The following is a 15,643-nucleotide window of genomic DNA, read 5'->3' as shown; positions in this document are numbered from 1 at the left end:
GGGGATCTTCCCAGGTGAGCTAACCCATTTCGCCTTCATTGCAGGCAGATTCTTTACTGCTGAGCCACCAAGGAAGCCTTGGAAGCTCTTTACATGTTTATAATTTATAGGTTATTGTAACCATCATTACAACTTTATAAGGTAGATGATATTAAACAGAGAAGACAAGCTTACCTTAAGTTTCTCAGCCAAGTAAGAGAGTAGGCCAGCTTTTAAACCCAGATACGTCTGACTCTAAGCTAAGACCCTGGTTTTAAGGCCTTAAAGATGAATTGGCATCATTTTCATTTTTTAAGTACATTTAGCTAAACTAGTTGGAGAAGGCGATGGCAACCCACTCCAGTACTCTTGCCTGGGAAATCCTGTGGGCGGAGGAGCTTGGTAGGCTGCAGTCCATGGGGTTGCGAAGAGTCGGATACGACTGAGCGACTTCACTTTCACTTTTCACTTTCATGCATTGGAGAAGGCAATGGCAACCCACTCCAGTGTTCTTGCCTGGAGAATCCCAGGGACGGGGGAGCCTGGTGGGCTGCCGTCTGTGGGGTCACAAAGAGTCGAACACAACTGACGTGATTTAGCAGCAGCAGCTAAACTAGTACTGGGAATTCTTAATCTGAAGGACCTGAATCATCCAGGGACTCTTGTTTGGTTGTATGTGTATCCTCTTTTCTTTGTTTTCCATTTTAAAATCACCTTTATTTAGATGTGATATATGTACAATAAAATTCACCAGCTTTAAATGAACAATACAACACGTTTTAATTAGTACCATGGATGTGATGTATAATAATTCCATCACTTCAAAAAGTTCTCTTAGTTCAGTTCAGTTCAACTGATCAGTCGTGACCAACTTTTTGCAACCCCATGGACTGCAGCACGCCAGGCTTCCCTGTCCATCACCAACTCTGGAGCTAACTCAAACTCAGTCCATCGAGTCGGTGATACCATCCAACCATCTCATCCTCTGTCATCCCTTTCTCCCACCTTGAATCTTTCCTAGTATCAGGATCTTTTCCAGTGAGTCAGTTCTTTGCATCAGGTGGCCAGAGTATTGGAGTTTCAGCTTCAGCATCAGTCCTTCCAGTGAATATTCAGGACTGATTTCCTTTAGGTTGGATCTCCTTGCAGTCCAAGGAACTCTCAAGAGTCTTCTCTAACACCACAGTTCAAAAGCATCAATTCTTTGGTGCTCTGCTTTCTTTATTGTCCAACTCTCACATCCATACATGACTACTGGAAAAACCATAGCTTTGACTAGAAAAACCTTTCTTGGCAAAGTAATGCCTCTGCTTTTTAATATGCATATTAAAATGTTCTCTAATAGCTCTTAAAAATCAGCCTTCTCCCTTGAGTCTCAGCCCCTTCCAAACACTGATCTGCTTTCTGTACCTTGTGATTTTGTCTTTTGTAGAGTTTCATATACATGGAATTATAGAAAGTAGTGTTTTATGTCTGTCTTATTTCATATAGTCTCATGCTTTTGTGATCTATCATGTTGCATATCACTGGGTTTTTCCCCTTTTATTGCTGAGTATTCCATCACTATATGAATGTACCACAGTTTCTTTATCCATTAACCTACTGGAGCCCAGTTTGGGCTATCAGGAATCACACTGCTACAAACATTTGAGTTCAAGTATCTACATGTATTTTTATTTTCATTTCTCTTGGATGAGTATGTAGACGTGAGTCACTAAATTGCATGATAAGCATATGTTTAACTTTATAAGAAACTTCCAAATGGTTTCTATAGTATTTGTACCATTTTGCATTCCCACCAGCAGTTTATGAGAGTTCAAGTTGTTCTTCACCCTTTGCTAGTCCTTTGTATATTGGGTACTTTTCATTTTAGCATTTAGTGACCTTGTAGAGAAATCTCATTGTACTTCTAATTTATATTTTGCTGATAACTAACGATGTTGAAATTTTTCATGTGCTTATTTGCCATCTCTGTGTCTTCTGTGAAGCATTTATTCCATCTTTTACCACCGTTCCCCTCCTCCCTGTAAATCAGTTGTTTGTCGCCTTATTTATTTTGAGAGTTATATGTTCCAGATATAAGTCACCTATCAGATAGATTTGATAGGTGATTTATCCTGTTCATGGCTTACATTTTTCATGTTTTTAACAGTAAGTTTTTAATATTAAAGATTTTTAATTTGATGAAGTCCAGTTTATCATCTTCATGATTTTGTGACTCATAGGGACCCCTCTAGGTAGCTTTGCAGACCTCTTTCTGTTCAGCTTTCCTCTGGTACTCTGAGCTACAGCGTCTAGCTACCTTGCCCTCCCTGAATTCTGCTGTCTCTTCTCTCAACTCAGGGAAGTTCTCCCTATCCCCAGCTCTGTTTCATCTCCATGTGTTACAGCCTAGAAGCTGCCACCAGGCAGATAACCACTGTAATCTTTAATTCTCACCTTGCATTTTGTGCTGTCAGGGATCACCACAGCTCAGAGCTGCCCTGACTTTTGTTAATGATGCATTAAAAACTAGTAGTCAGAAAAATAAAAAATCCCGATAGTCTGCCAGTAAAATCTCTTTGGAAAGCAGTTTGGCAGTGTCATTGTAGGCTTAAATAGTTTACAGGTTAAGAAAGAGCATAGGCTTAAAGTTAGCTCGCTAGTGATGGAGGTTGAAAGGATAAGACTAGTATTTAAGCATATAAACTTTGTAATGAGTAGTAAATAAGCCAAAAATCTAATGCACAGTAGGAATGTAGGCAGTAATACTGAACTATAATATGATACTGCTATACTGGCAATCATTTTACAATATAGTATAAATGTATCAAAGTGAAAGTGTCACTCAGTCGACTCTGCAACTCATGGAGAGTAACATGCTCTACACTTTAAATTTACATGATGTTACATGTCAAATTTACACAGTAAAATAATTTTTTTAATGTAAAGTTATTTTAGATTCCACAACTGCTAAATACTTACGGCCCTGGGAACCTGATTACCTAAAAGGCTAGAGAAATTACCAGACCCAAAAAAAAAATTACTAATTTTTCACTGGAAACAAGAGTGTCAGGCGCTTGGGTGGTGTGCTGAATATAATGCAGTCTCACCGAGGAGAATCAAGTCTGTTGTCTTAGCTCTGAGGACAATGCGTTGTTAAAAGAGAACGTCATGTTTCTGTGCTCCAATTCTTTACCGCATGAGCAAATAAAGGTTAACAAAGGGAAGCTATTAGAAATAGCTAGGTGTTTGGCATATTTTGTGCATTACTGACATTCATTTAGTTTTAATTACTCATTGTAGAAGAGGAAACAGTTTTTCTCCATTGGTTAAAAAAAAACAAGGGATATTTTCCCGTAGCCCATTTGAATCCCTTGGCGTTTGATAGTCTAGTTTCACACTGAGTAGATGGCTATGTGAGTTTTTATGCCATTTGCCCCTGGGTAAATTCCAATCCAGGAACTTCTGTTTTCCCTTTGAGAACCTGGCCCATTTGTTTTGTGCCAAAGGATCAATTAAAGCAGCAATTTTTGTACCCAGTTTGTCTAACGGGAGCATTTTGCTCTTTCTTTTGAGTGTTTTCCTATGGGAAATCCGTTTTGAAACACATTTTCCTTCTTAACAATAGAAAGGTGATCGCCTGCACTTCTTTGCAGCAGAGATGGAGTATACCTGAGGTGTATAGAGTGAAACGGGTCTCTTCTTTCTTTCTTTTTTTCCCTCTTAATATTTGCTTTTCCTTCCCTGAAGACGCAGGCATGCGTGTATGTATGTTCCTGCAGCATTTTAAAGCAGGTAAATTAGAAGACGACCTTGTTGTATTAGCCTGGACAAGTACATCCATCACTGACTACTGAACCTTCTGCTTCCTGGTGTTTCCACAGGAGTCTCCCCAGGACAGTGCTATCACTCGTGATATTAACCGGACATTCCCAGCCCATGACTACTTTAAGGACACAGGAGGAGATGGACAAGATTCCTTATATAAAATATGCAAGGTATTTCATACCCAAGAAAAGACTGTTTTAGGTGGTTATTCTGTTTCTTTGGAATTATGCAAAAGATAACTGCAAAATGTAATTTGTATTTTATGTCCAAGAATGCAAAAAAAGAGAATAGTTTTTGTAAAATCAAAAGTAACAGCACAATTTTAGATTCATGGTGAACAGGAAATAATTTAAAATAAAATGGTAGGATTTCTTTTAATCAGGACTTTCAGTCAATAGTTCCCTGATACCACATTTAGACTCACGAGTTGGTTTTATGTTACAGGCCTCTTAGTCCTCCATCATTGCAAACTCTTTTTTAGTATCCACATTGTAAGTGATGAATTTGATTTTCTTGGTCCTCAGAACCAAGCTTTGGTCTATTCCCCCTGAAACTAAGCAAGTACCCATGTAGCACCTACTATATAGGAAGTACCTCAAGAAATTTACATATTATGGTTGAGAAGGCAAAACCAACAGCTAGTTTTAGGACAGACTAGCAATAAAAGACAATTTCTCCCATGATAAATTGGAAGTGTTAGCCACTCAGCCATGTCTGACTCTGCGACCCCATGTCTGACTCTGCGACTCTGCGACTCTGTAGCCCACCAGGCTCTTCTGTCCGTGGAATTCTCCAGGCAAGAATACTACATTGGGTAGCCATTCCCTTCTCCAGGGGATTTTCCTGACCCAGGATTGAACCCGGGTCACCTGCATCGCAGAAGGATACTTTACTGTCTGAGTCACCAGGGAAGCCGCAGTGATCAACTAGATGCTTTAAACTATAAAGACGCTAAGAACTTATCGAACTAGAGCTATCATTTCTATTGTGATCCTCTTGTCATCATCCTTTTTAACCCCTTTTGAGTTGTGCTTCCCATTTAAGGAAACAATCTAACCATCCCTCACCTTCCTGCAAAATGTCCCAGAAAGAAGCCCTGTTTCTCACTGACTCTGATCCCGTACTCCTGACCCCCTATGCTGTGGTTTCTTTCTCATGATGATCTTAATTACAGCTCTATCTACTCCTGATTTCTCCTCCTCCTGGTTAAGCTCTCACTTCTGTAACAACTTCGTTGATTCCCTCCCGCATGACTTTTCTCTCTCTCTTGTGAGTTCCTAAAACAGAGGCCTTCCTCTAGGTGCTCAGACACTGGTTACTGTAGCTCTCCACTGTCTCCCTGGGTGACTCCTTCCGCCCTGCAGCCTCAGTTGTCAGCACTGCCTAGATGTTTCCGAATCTACATTAGCTCAAGGCCTGAATTTCCAGCTGCTTTTTGATCTCCTTGTGGAAGTCTGTCAAGTATATCAGAAAAGGTATAATAATGCAGTCCATTTAAAAACATACTTCATTATGAAAATTTTCAAACATCTATAAAAGTTGAATAGTGTAAATGAGTTTGTATATATCCCTACCCAGAATTTATCAACATATTGCCACAGTTACTTCATCTTCCCTAAAGTGCTTTAAAGCAAACTTCAAACATCACAGTCCTAAAGTAAGCAGCAGCCCACCAGGCTCCCCTGTCCCTGGGATTCTCCAGGCAAGAACACTGGAGTGGGTTGCCATTTCCTTCTCTAGTGCATGAAAGTGAAAAGTGAAAGTGAAGTTGCTCAGTCGTGTCCAACTCTTAGCGACCCCATGGACCGCAGCCTACCCTCTATCCGTGGGATTTCCCAGGCAAGAGTACTGGAGTGGGTTGCCATTGCCTTCTCCCCTAAAGTCTTCACCATACATCAAAAAAATAAGATCATTATCCACCTGTGGCATTAACGAGCAATACCATCCAGTTGCTGTTCCATAATCAGATTTCCCTAAATGTACAGATTAGTTAGAATCAGGATCCAGCAATATTCCTACTGTGGTTAGTTGTTACATCTCTTTTAATTAAAAACAGTCCTTTTACCCCGATGCCATTGTCTTGCTGAAGATACAATCATTTTTCACTTATTTTTCAGTTCCTTCCTTTGGCCACGTGCAGTTTGATATGATTGTTGTCTCGTAGCAGTACTTCCCGCTCTATTTTCTGCCCTGGTACAGGCTGCTATCATATGTTGCTGGCACTTACATAAAAGCTGCCTTGCATTAGTCTCCCTGCCTTTGGGTTCAAGCCTATTTATTATTTTCTCTGTGTTGACCCTAGAACAGGATCATTTTAGTGGCCTCTGTTAAACCCACAGAATGGAATCAAAATTCCTTAGTTTATTTCCTGTTCCTAAGTCCATTAGCTTAGTATTAAAGGCATTCTGTAATATATCCTTGCTTATTCCCTGAATATTTTATGCTTCAATCATATTGAATTTCTCACTCTACTCTGGTTGATTTGCTTGTCAGACTTCCCAACTTAACTGTGAAATTCTCAAGGGTAAGAATCATTTCTTACATATATTAGCATCTGTAGCACTTGGCATGGTGCCTACCATATTATAGTAGGTGCTCATTAAATGTTGAAGAATTAATGAAATGCCTTTTCTTCCCCATATTTCCTTTCCTTACTGCCTCCGTGAACCTTATATTCCAAACATTTCCCAAATGTGTTACGTACTTTCATGCCTGTATGCATTCCTTCAGGAATGCTCCCCTCCATTCTATACCTGTAGAAAATTCAATACGTTTTTATCCCAGGACATAATTGATAAAGCCATACACTGAGTACTTTACTTGAGGGGATTGAGAATAATACTATATAAATACTGTGATTTTTCTCGTCATACAAATAAGGAATGTAAGTAGTGGGCCTAAGAGCCAGAGCAGGACATGAGCAGTTGTGGAGTTCCAGCACAACTATTAACTGTGAAACCTTTATTCTTTCTTGACTAATCAAATGTTGTTTGGTACCTTCATCTGTATTGTCAAATAGCTTTCCACAGACCTGTGTTAGCATATGTTATTGCTAGTTTTTAACAGCCTTAATGAAACTGGTTTTAACACTTGTTAGCTTTTACTGATTTGATAGGTAGAAAGTTGTCTTATTAAATTATAAAAGATCATTTCTAAATCTTTCTGTGAATCTTGTCTTTGGAAAAGATGGGTGTTTCTTGTTCTGTAGGCCCTCTCATCAGATAAACTTTGACAAAGTGGGGGATATAATGAGATTATATTGAATTTCAGCTGAATTTATGAAGGCATGTTTACACATATAAACACTGACAGTGTTTGGTGAGTGCCTGGTATGTGTTGATGTGCTGCTAGGTTGAGTAGGGCACCACCCCTGCCCATATGAATTTAGTAGTCTAGTAGAGAGAAGGGACCTCTGAAATGCAGTGTGTTAAGTGCTGTAGTAAGCATACATTTGTAGTAAGTACCAGAGACCTACCGAGGAGAGAGAGAATCCTGGGGAAATGGGATATGTTTGAAACCTTAAGGAAGAGCACGTTTTCCAGGCAGAGAAGAAAGAAAAGCGTGAGCAAAGACAGACAGAATGACACCTTTTTTTTAGTGCTAAAATAATTTTTGCTTAACCTTTCTGCTCCCTGGCTACAGGAAGTGGTGTGACAGGTTTATGTATTGTAAAGAAAAGTTGGAATTGAAGAGAAATGTTTGCATCATTCAGTGACCATCAGAATGCCACAGTGGAGTGGGGGTAGCCCTTTTGAGGTTCCTGTGTTCTGTTCAAGTTCCTATAGGGCGACTGTGACTCAAGAATGACTACATTTGGGACTTCCCCGGTGGTCTGTTGGCTGAGACTCCCAGCTCCCAAGGCAAGGGGCCTAGGTTCGATCACTGCCTGGTCAGAGAACTAGATCCCCTGTACAACAACTCAAAGACCTCACATGTTGCAACTAAGACCCAGTGCAGCCAAATAAATAAAGTTTTGTGTTTTGTTTTGTTTTGAAGACTGGCTACATTCATTTACACCTCCTATGGTTTTCCCCCCCAGGCTTATTCTGTGTATGATGAAGAGATTGGCTATTGCCAAGGCCAGTCATTTCTCGCTGCTGTTCTGCTTCTCCATGTGAGTAATTAGGTCTCTGTGTATTTCTTAACACATGTCCTGCCTCAGACTTGATCATGGCTTTGTATTACCTTTGGGCAGACTCCAGTGCATGAGTGTTAACTCCTATATCTGGAAACCTTTTTTGTAACATAATGTCATCATGGGAGAGAAACATGGTAAAAATAAACGACAGTGTTGAAAATTGGTACAAGGATAGAACTTTTTTGATTGCTAGGATAATTGGATAGACTTTAGTCTTGGTTAAACCCTCTGGGGACGTTTTATCTTCTCTGAAGTAGTGGCTGTCATCAGTCTTTGTTTTGAGATTTATCTATTGGGCTAGGAGGGCGAAGTTGGCTTGCTTCCGTGCCATTTTATTCATTCGTTCAGCAAAGACCTTTATCCTCCCCCTTCTTAGTGTTTCTTTAAGTCCACAACAGAATTGAAAAATTGTTAAGGTGAACACCTGTATACACTTGACTTAATTTATCAATTCATTATTCTTCCACACTGCCTTCTCTGCATCTCTTTTCCTTCTTTTTTCACACACAACACAGGTGTTTTATATTTTTATGAAAGAATTCTTTGAAGTCACTTTTGGATAATATAAGTAGCAAATATCAGAATAGTCCACTCCTAAATACTTATGTATGTACCTCCTGAGGCCCTAACTAGAATATCACAGGCAAGTCTAACAAAGCCAGTAATGTCTCACCCACAGCCCACATTCAGTTTTCCCTTTTCACTCAGGGAAGTCCTTTCAGCTCTCTTTTTCCTAACCCAGATCAGTAAAGATTCAAACATCGCATTTGATTGTCATTGCTTTTTATTTTTGTAATCTAAACTGTCCTCTTTGCCTTTTTGTGTGTCCCATGCCATTGACAGTTTGGAAAATTCAAGCAAATTGCCTTGTAAGACATCCCAAATTCTTGATTTGTCTGATCATTTCTTCATGATTCAAGTTAAAATGCTTGGCAAAAACACCCCACAGGTGATGGTAGGGGAGTTTTTGAGCACCTGTTACGGTCTGAACTGTGCTAGGTAGAGATCAGGAGTGAATAAAGTAAATATGGCCCCAGTCCTTGTGGATGCAGAGCTAGTTGTAGGCAAAAAAAGCAGTGCAAGTATGTCATTCTTAATTTCAGTGGCTCTGTGAAGGTACAGTGAAAAGTGTGATACAGGGTAATAACAGGTAAGCCTCATTTACAGACTTCTCTGGCAAGGTAACCTCTAACAGGAACCCTGAAAAAGGAGAAGGGGCATCCATTCTCTTTTGTACTTTTCTGTATCATCTAACTTTCTTTAAACGTTGTTGCAAAAATAATAGAACTATTTTGAGAACTAGAGTGGAGAGCAGTGCATTCCCGGCAATGAGAATAGGATAGTGTATGGAAGCCCTGAAATGGGGAAAACTTGGCATCTGGAAGGAACTGAAAAGAAGGGCAGTGTGACCGGAGCATCAGGAGCCATGGGGAGTGGGGGAGGGAGCTAGAGAGGCCAAGACCAATTTGAAGGAGGGCCGTGGACCCAGGCCCCACAGTCTAGATTTTGTTTCTCTAAGGAGAGGAGGTTGTTGAAGAGGTTTAATCCATTTTGTGTAGGTTGTAATACAAGTGTAACAAAACCACTTTACATCTTCTTGCTATGAACCTAGCTGATTGGTATTGGTAGGCATGCAAAAATTTGACAAAGCTATTATGACATTGATAAAGAAAAAGTCAAGTTTTTTTCCCCCAGTCTTATTTACATGTAATTAACAAAATTGTGTATATAAGGTGTAAAATGTGATGATTTGATATACTATGCATTGTGAAATGATTCTCACCTTCAGGCTGCTTAACACTTCATCATGAGGTCCAGTTTTAAATTTTTGTTTTGTTGTTTTCATCATACTTTAATATCTCAGAGTCTCACCAAGTCTATATGATTTGTCTTTGTTCTCAACTTTAGTGCAAGGACATTTATCCCCATTTAAGTATCACAACACTTCTAAAATGAGTTTCCCGATCAAATCCCCAGTATCTTGGTTTGAACTCTGTGCCGCTTGCCATTGTGTTTAAAATAAGTGTTTGATTCAGGGCAGGGGCAGATGTGCTGCGTAACATCAGAAATGCCACTCTAGGCAGGCCATGTCTCCCTCAGCGAGTGAAGCGTGAAGTTGTCTTGATGATAAAGACCTCAAAGGTCTGGTCCTTTACCCCCAAAGCCCTTACCTTTCCAGCAATGATTTGCTGTCCTTTTCTCATTTCATTACTTAGTCTGATTTGCTCTTTAGCTTTGCTTTATTCCCAGTTTCTTTGCTCAGCCCACCGTCGTCATCGTGTTCGACAGAAACCCATTCACCTTCCTGACATTTGAAAAGCTTGCTATGGTCACATCATGCCTTAAGTATTTCCAGTGTTCTTTTTATATTTTGAAAACTAGACATTTGCCAGGTCCTCAAGAAGATATTTTTCTGTAAAGTTACGGAAGATATATAAGTGAGTAGCATCTGTAAATAGAAGTGAAGTGAGGGAGGCTTTTTGTAGTATTTTAAGTGTTACTGCAAGCGTTAATAGAATACCTGAAGCATTACTCCAAACATCAGAATATATAAGGTTCTTCTGTAACTAGCCATGTTTTTAGCAACAGTGAGAAAGAAGAACATTTTTACTGAAATGAATTAACAGTTAAGGAAGTAAAATGATTTAACAAAGGTCTCATGATTTGGGGAAGGTAAAACATATACTCAAGTGTAGTAGGCCTGTTCTTAACTCAGTTCGAATCCTGTCCTCCCTCTAAAGCCTATTCCTAGCTCCCTCTGGAATACTCAGTCTTTTTTGTTCTTGTGTTCCCACGGATCTTTCTAATTCATTTTAGTTATTGTAGGAGATTTAGTTATTTAGTTATTGTATGCGAGGCTCCTCAAGGACAGCAACAGTGTCTGACATAGAGTAGGCATTATTAAATATTTTCTGGTTGAAAGAATGAATGTTATAAAACACAACACAACTGAGATCTGAGTTACTGCATACCACTAAATTTCCTAGTATTCACATAAGAGAGTATAGGGATGAATCTTACACACTGAGAAAACTCCTGTATGTGTTTTTGATCCTCCCACCCCTTCCCTCTTGCCCTGTTACAGATGCCTGAGGAACAAGCGTTCAGTGTTCTGGTCAAGATCATGTTTGACTATGGTCTCAGGGAACTTTTCAAACAAAACTTTGAAGATTTGCATTGCAAATTTTACCAGTTGGAACGCCTCATGCAGGTAAAAAGAGAATCCAGCTTGCATTTGCCAATAAGGGTGCAGGACTGGGAAGAACAGGATTGAAGAAATGGTGCCAAGGAGCAGTGGTGATTCCTTAGCCATCCAGGATCAAGGACAGGTTTAATGTTTTTCATTTCTCTCCATGTAATAATGATGCCAAGATTAATAAGGTGTTAACCTGATGGGTCAGAGAAGGCAATGGCACGCCACTCCACTACTCTTGCCTGGCAAATCACATGGACAGAGGAGCCTGGTGGGCTGCAGTCCATGGGGTTGTTAGGAGTCAGACACGACTGAGAGACTTCACCTTCACTTTTCACTTTCATGCATTAGAGAAGGAAATGGCAGCCCACTCCAGTGTTCTTGCCTGGAGAATCCCAGGGACAGGGGAGCCTGGTGGGCTGCTGTCTCTGGGGTTGCACAGAGTCGGACATGACTGAAGCGACTTAGCAGTAGCAGTAGCAGCCTGATGGGTATGAGCCAGGTTTTCAGTCTCATAAACACCCAGAAGATCAGATGAGTGTAGGAGCCTTTATTTTAACACAGCAAACTCAGTCAAGAAATACTTACCAAGGCTCTGAAGCTGACTGATTGGGAATCTCCTAACAAAAGTGAAACAAACTTTCCCAAACATTTCATAACTTAGAAAAACTGTCCTTTCAGATATTTGTCACCATGTGGGGATTCCTCTTCAGAGCTACTTTGTGAACTGAAAACGGAAGCCCAGTGCCAGTTTCATACCAGATGTTAAGTGTTCTTCTGAGCGCTTTTTCAGTTTTTATAAAAACACAAATATATGATGTTTTTGACCTATTGTTGGCAGATTTATGAGCTAAACAGTTGCATATGTGCCTAAAGCTAATCAGTTTGCTGTTTCAGGAATACATCCCTGACCTGTACAACCACTTCCTGGACATAAGCCTTGAAGCGCATATGTATGCCTCCCAGTGGTTTCTTACGCTCTTCACTGCGAAATTCCCTCTCTACATGGTCTTCCATATCATCGACCTGCTTTTATGTGAGGTGCGTATCAGAGGCCACCGCACTTAGGCTTTTGTTTGTAGTGTCTCTCCTGTGTCCCAGGCAGTAACTGCCTTGCTCAGAGTGCAGCTCTGTTCCGTATGGCTAATGAGTGCTCCAAACACTATCTCTTTGTTTAAGCTAGGAAGTTTAGGGGTTCGGAGGAGGTGTACCCCCTCTTTTAAAGGACGCTTCCTGGAATTTCCACCTGCATTCCCATTTAACCTCTTGTTGGCCAGAACTTAGGTACATGACCATATATCCCTAGCTGCTAAGAATAATTTTTTTTTAAGCTGCCTAGCAATTTTCTTAAAGTTGAGAGTCTATTACTAAAAGTAAATAGATATTATAGTAAATAACAATCTTTGCCACAGCTTAGTTTTCTGTTTTGGAGGGTGTGCCTAAGAAGAAAAAGCTAATTTCAAAAACAATACATGTTTGTTATAGAAAGCATAAGCAAAATGATGTGAAAATACTTCTGATCCCAGTCTAAAGGAAAACTACTTTTAATCTTTTGATGTATATTCTTTCAGCCTTTTTTTGTGTGTTTTCATATATGTGTATGTGTAAGTTCTGTGTGGAACAGTTTTTTCATATGGTATATTATGTATATTATGACTTTATATGCATATAAAATGTGACTACGCTTATATGCTATTCAGTAACTATTTTTATCTCATACTTGAATATCTACAGACACATACATCTGTACCATCCTCCTTTTTAATTATCCCATATTTAAAACATACAAAAATCCATTAAAAAATCTGTATCTCTGTCTAGCTTGAAACATAAGAAACAGCATTCCAGAAATACACCATTATTCTTACTTACTGTCAGATATTCCATTCTTTGGATAGATCATAATTTATGTAACCAATTCCTAATCGCAAACCTTTATCTAGTTTTTCACTATTATAGATAACTATTAAGTAATTACTGTGGGTCTGGTGACAGGCTAAGTAACTTAAACTTTCTCAGCTAATTAGCTCAGAAAACTATTGGGAGACTATTAGTTATAGAAATTGAGGCCCAGAAACGTTTAAAGTTTAACTTGGTCAGCAAATGTTGGTGCCTCCCCTCAGCTGTCCTTTGCCCCACCACTCCTAGAATGATTAAATGAAGAAAGGCAGGTTGCAGAGAACCCTGAGCAGTCATTTCTGGGACATAGGACTCATGGACAGGGTGATTGTTGTCCTTCGAGTGGGCAGTGGAAGAGACACCAGGCATTATTTCATGAGGGATCACAATTTTTATGACTAATCTTTTAGTTTGGAAGCATAGTATACTTTGGAAAGCATTCTTGAACTGTGAAAATAGCTGTAGAAAAGCCCTTCTCTCATGGGAAACTGGGTCTACCTTAAGTGGTTTATCAGTGGTGGCCCTGTAATTTTTATTTTCCAAAATATTTTCAAGATACTCCATTTCTTTATTCAAGTTTTTACAATCTCTCTAAAATTGCTGGCTATTCTGAAGACAGATAGCTTAATAGTCCAGTTCTAAACACTGAAAATGTTTTCTGTATTTTCTCTTTTAGGGGATAAGTGTTATATTTAACGTCGCCCTTGGGTTATTAAAGGTACAGTGCACACTGGTTTGTAAGCTGGGTTATCTGCCATTTCTAATCTCATTCTAAGCAGCCGCTGTGCTCTAGCACTGTCCCTGACAGTGGACATGTGCAGGTCGCTCTAGCCAAGGCTACAAAGTTATCTTCTGGGGATTATAAAGGTGCTGGGATTATGAAATGCTTCTGGAGCATCTTTATACCAAAAAAGCTTTTTTCCTGTACATGGTTGTGTTTTCTTCTTTCTTCAAGACTTCCAAAGATGACTTGCTGCTGACAGACTTTGAAGGTGCCCTGAAATTCTTCAGGGTTCAGCTCCCTAAGAGATACCGCTCAGAAGAAAATGCAAAAAAACTAATGGAACTAGCTTGCAACATGAAGGTAAAATCATTTTTGCATTAATGTAGATTCTTTTGTTAGTGTCTTGCTCTTCCTGATAAAACTATCCACATGTATAATACATTAATAATAATGTTTTCCTTTGTATTGTATAATTTTCTAAATCATTTCATATATATTACAGCCTATGAATTAATCTCATTTCTTTCCCCATTTTGAACTCTAGGAAGAGGATTATTATTCCAATTTTGAAGACAAACCAAAACACAAAGCCCCCTAATTTTGTATAGCTAGTTAGTGGCAGAACTCAGGTTTTATGATTTTTTATTGTGTCGTCCTTTAACTTTCAGGTTTTGTTGTTGTGATCATAAATTCCCTAAAATGAAAATAATAATACATAAAGGAAATCCATTCACTGTTTATCACTTTCAGTGGAGCATTTATGATTTGTATTATTTTAAGGTTTGAATAAAAAGAATCTCCTTGTGTTCATGTTATGAAAGTTTTGTTTTTAAAGAAGAAAAAATAATTGAGGGAGTTTAGTTTGGAATGTGAAGGGTGGAGGCAAATGGGAGACAGAATAAATAGCTGTATTGAGATGCTTATAGGGTGCATAAAAGGCTGACTGTCACGTTTATTTGGTGTGACTCTAGAGGGTAAAACTGTGACCTCTGTGTCAGGAGAGAAGCTTCACTGTCTACTGCATAGAGCACAGACCTATTTAAGGCACCATTTCCTCATCTGTAAGGTATTATTGGACTTCTGGTTCTGGTTATATGTCATACTGAACTAGTTCAGGCTACCCTTCTTTAAACATTTGGAGATGCCAAATAAAGTATGACCCAAGTAATGTTTAAATACCTGGATGAACTTGAAAGAAGGAAGAGAAATGTCCAGGTGCCTGAAACAAAGTAGCTCAAAGCTCCTGTGTGTGATAATAAAAGAGCATCCCAAGGGAATATGGGACCAAACTGTGTGTTAGGATTTTAATGCTCATGAAGTTATGACATGATTTGCGACCTTCCGGAGACAGCTGAAACTGAGTCTCTGCATTAAGCTAGGACTATGGCCTGTTTGTAAAAGCAAGAATATGTAAAACTACCTGTTAGACTAAGAAATGGTAGGAATCCTGATGTAAAGTGAATGGGGGATTTGAACAACAAAAAAGGGAAATAGAACTTCCGGAAATCAGCCGTTAAGGTTATCATTAAATTTAAATGCTACATACTTAACAAATATCATGGCTAACATTTAATGGTATTTTACCATGTGCCTAAGTGATTAAGTGCCATGTGATTAAGTGTTTTTACGTGTGAGGATTAACTGCAATATGTGTACAGTGTTTACCTTAGTGCCAGGTAACGAGTAAGGGTTTAAGAAACAATGGCTACTGCTATGACTATTCCCTTCTTGGATTTTCAGCAGACAAACTCTTTTCAGTAACACTGATGATGGCTTTGTGGAAAGGGCAGAGCCACATGAGCTCTAAACTTCTTAGAGCTACTCTTTCTACCTGGTTTAGCCATACGGGAAGGTGCTGCCTCTTATTTGCTTATGATTTCTTCCCCTCCCCTCCAAAACC

General features: G+C 39.3%; 1 protein-coding gene across 3 annotated transcripts in view; it reads left to right on the top strand.

Moving 5' to 3' along the window:
- RABGAP1 (RAB GTPase activating protein 1) overlaps positions 1-15,643 on the top strand; it is a 155,545-nt gene that overhangs the window by 113,612 nt on the left and 26,290 nt on the right. For 2 of the 3 annotated variants that reach the window (XM_068985711.1, XM_068985702.1), the window contains exons 14-19: positions 3,846-3,959; positions 7,829-7,903; positions 11,013-11,138; positions 12,018-12,161; positions 13,696-13,737; positions 13,975-14,103. In XM_068985711.1, coding sequence (XP_068841812.1) covers positions 3,846-3,959; positions 7,829-7,903; positions 11,013-11,138; positions 12,018-12,161; positions 13,696-13,737; positions 13,975-14,103 — 630 coding nt within the window. Of the gene's footprint in view, positions 1-3,845; positions 3,960-7,828; positions 7,904-11,012; positions 11,139-12,017; positions 12,162-13,314; positions 13,344-13,695; positions 13,738-13,974; positions 14,104-15,643 lie in introns of those variants that run through there. The other variant, XM_068985720.1, reaches the window with a different exon arrangement.

Source organism: Capricornis sumatraensis, chromosome 1 (assembly GCF_032405125.1).
Source record: "Capricornis sumatraensis isolate serow.1 chromosome 1, serow.2, whole genome shotgun sequence".
Taxonomy (NCBI): domain Eukaryota; kingdom Metazoa; phylum Chordata; class Mammalia; order Artiodactyla; family Bovidae; genus Capricornis; species Capricornis sumatraensis.
Note: the sequence above shows the minus strand (reverse complement) of the source record. Positions and strands in the feature narration are given on the sequence as shown.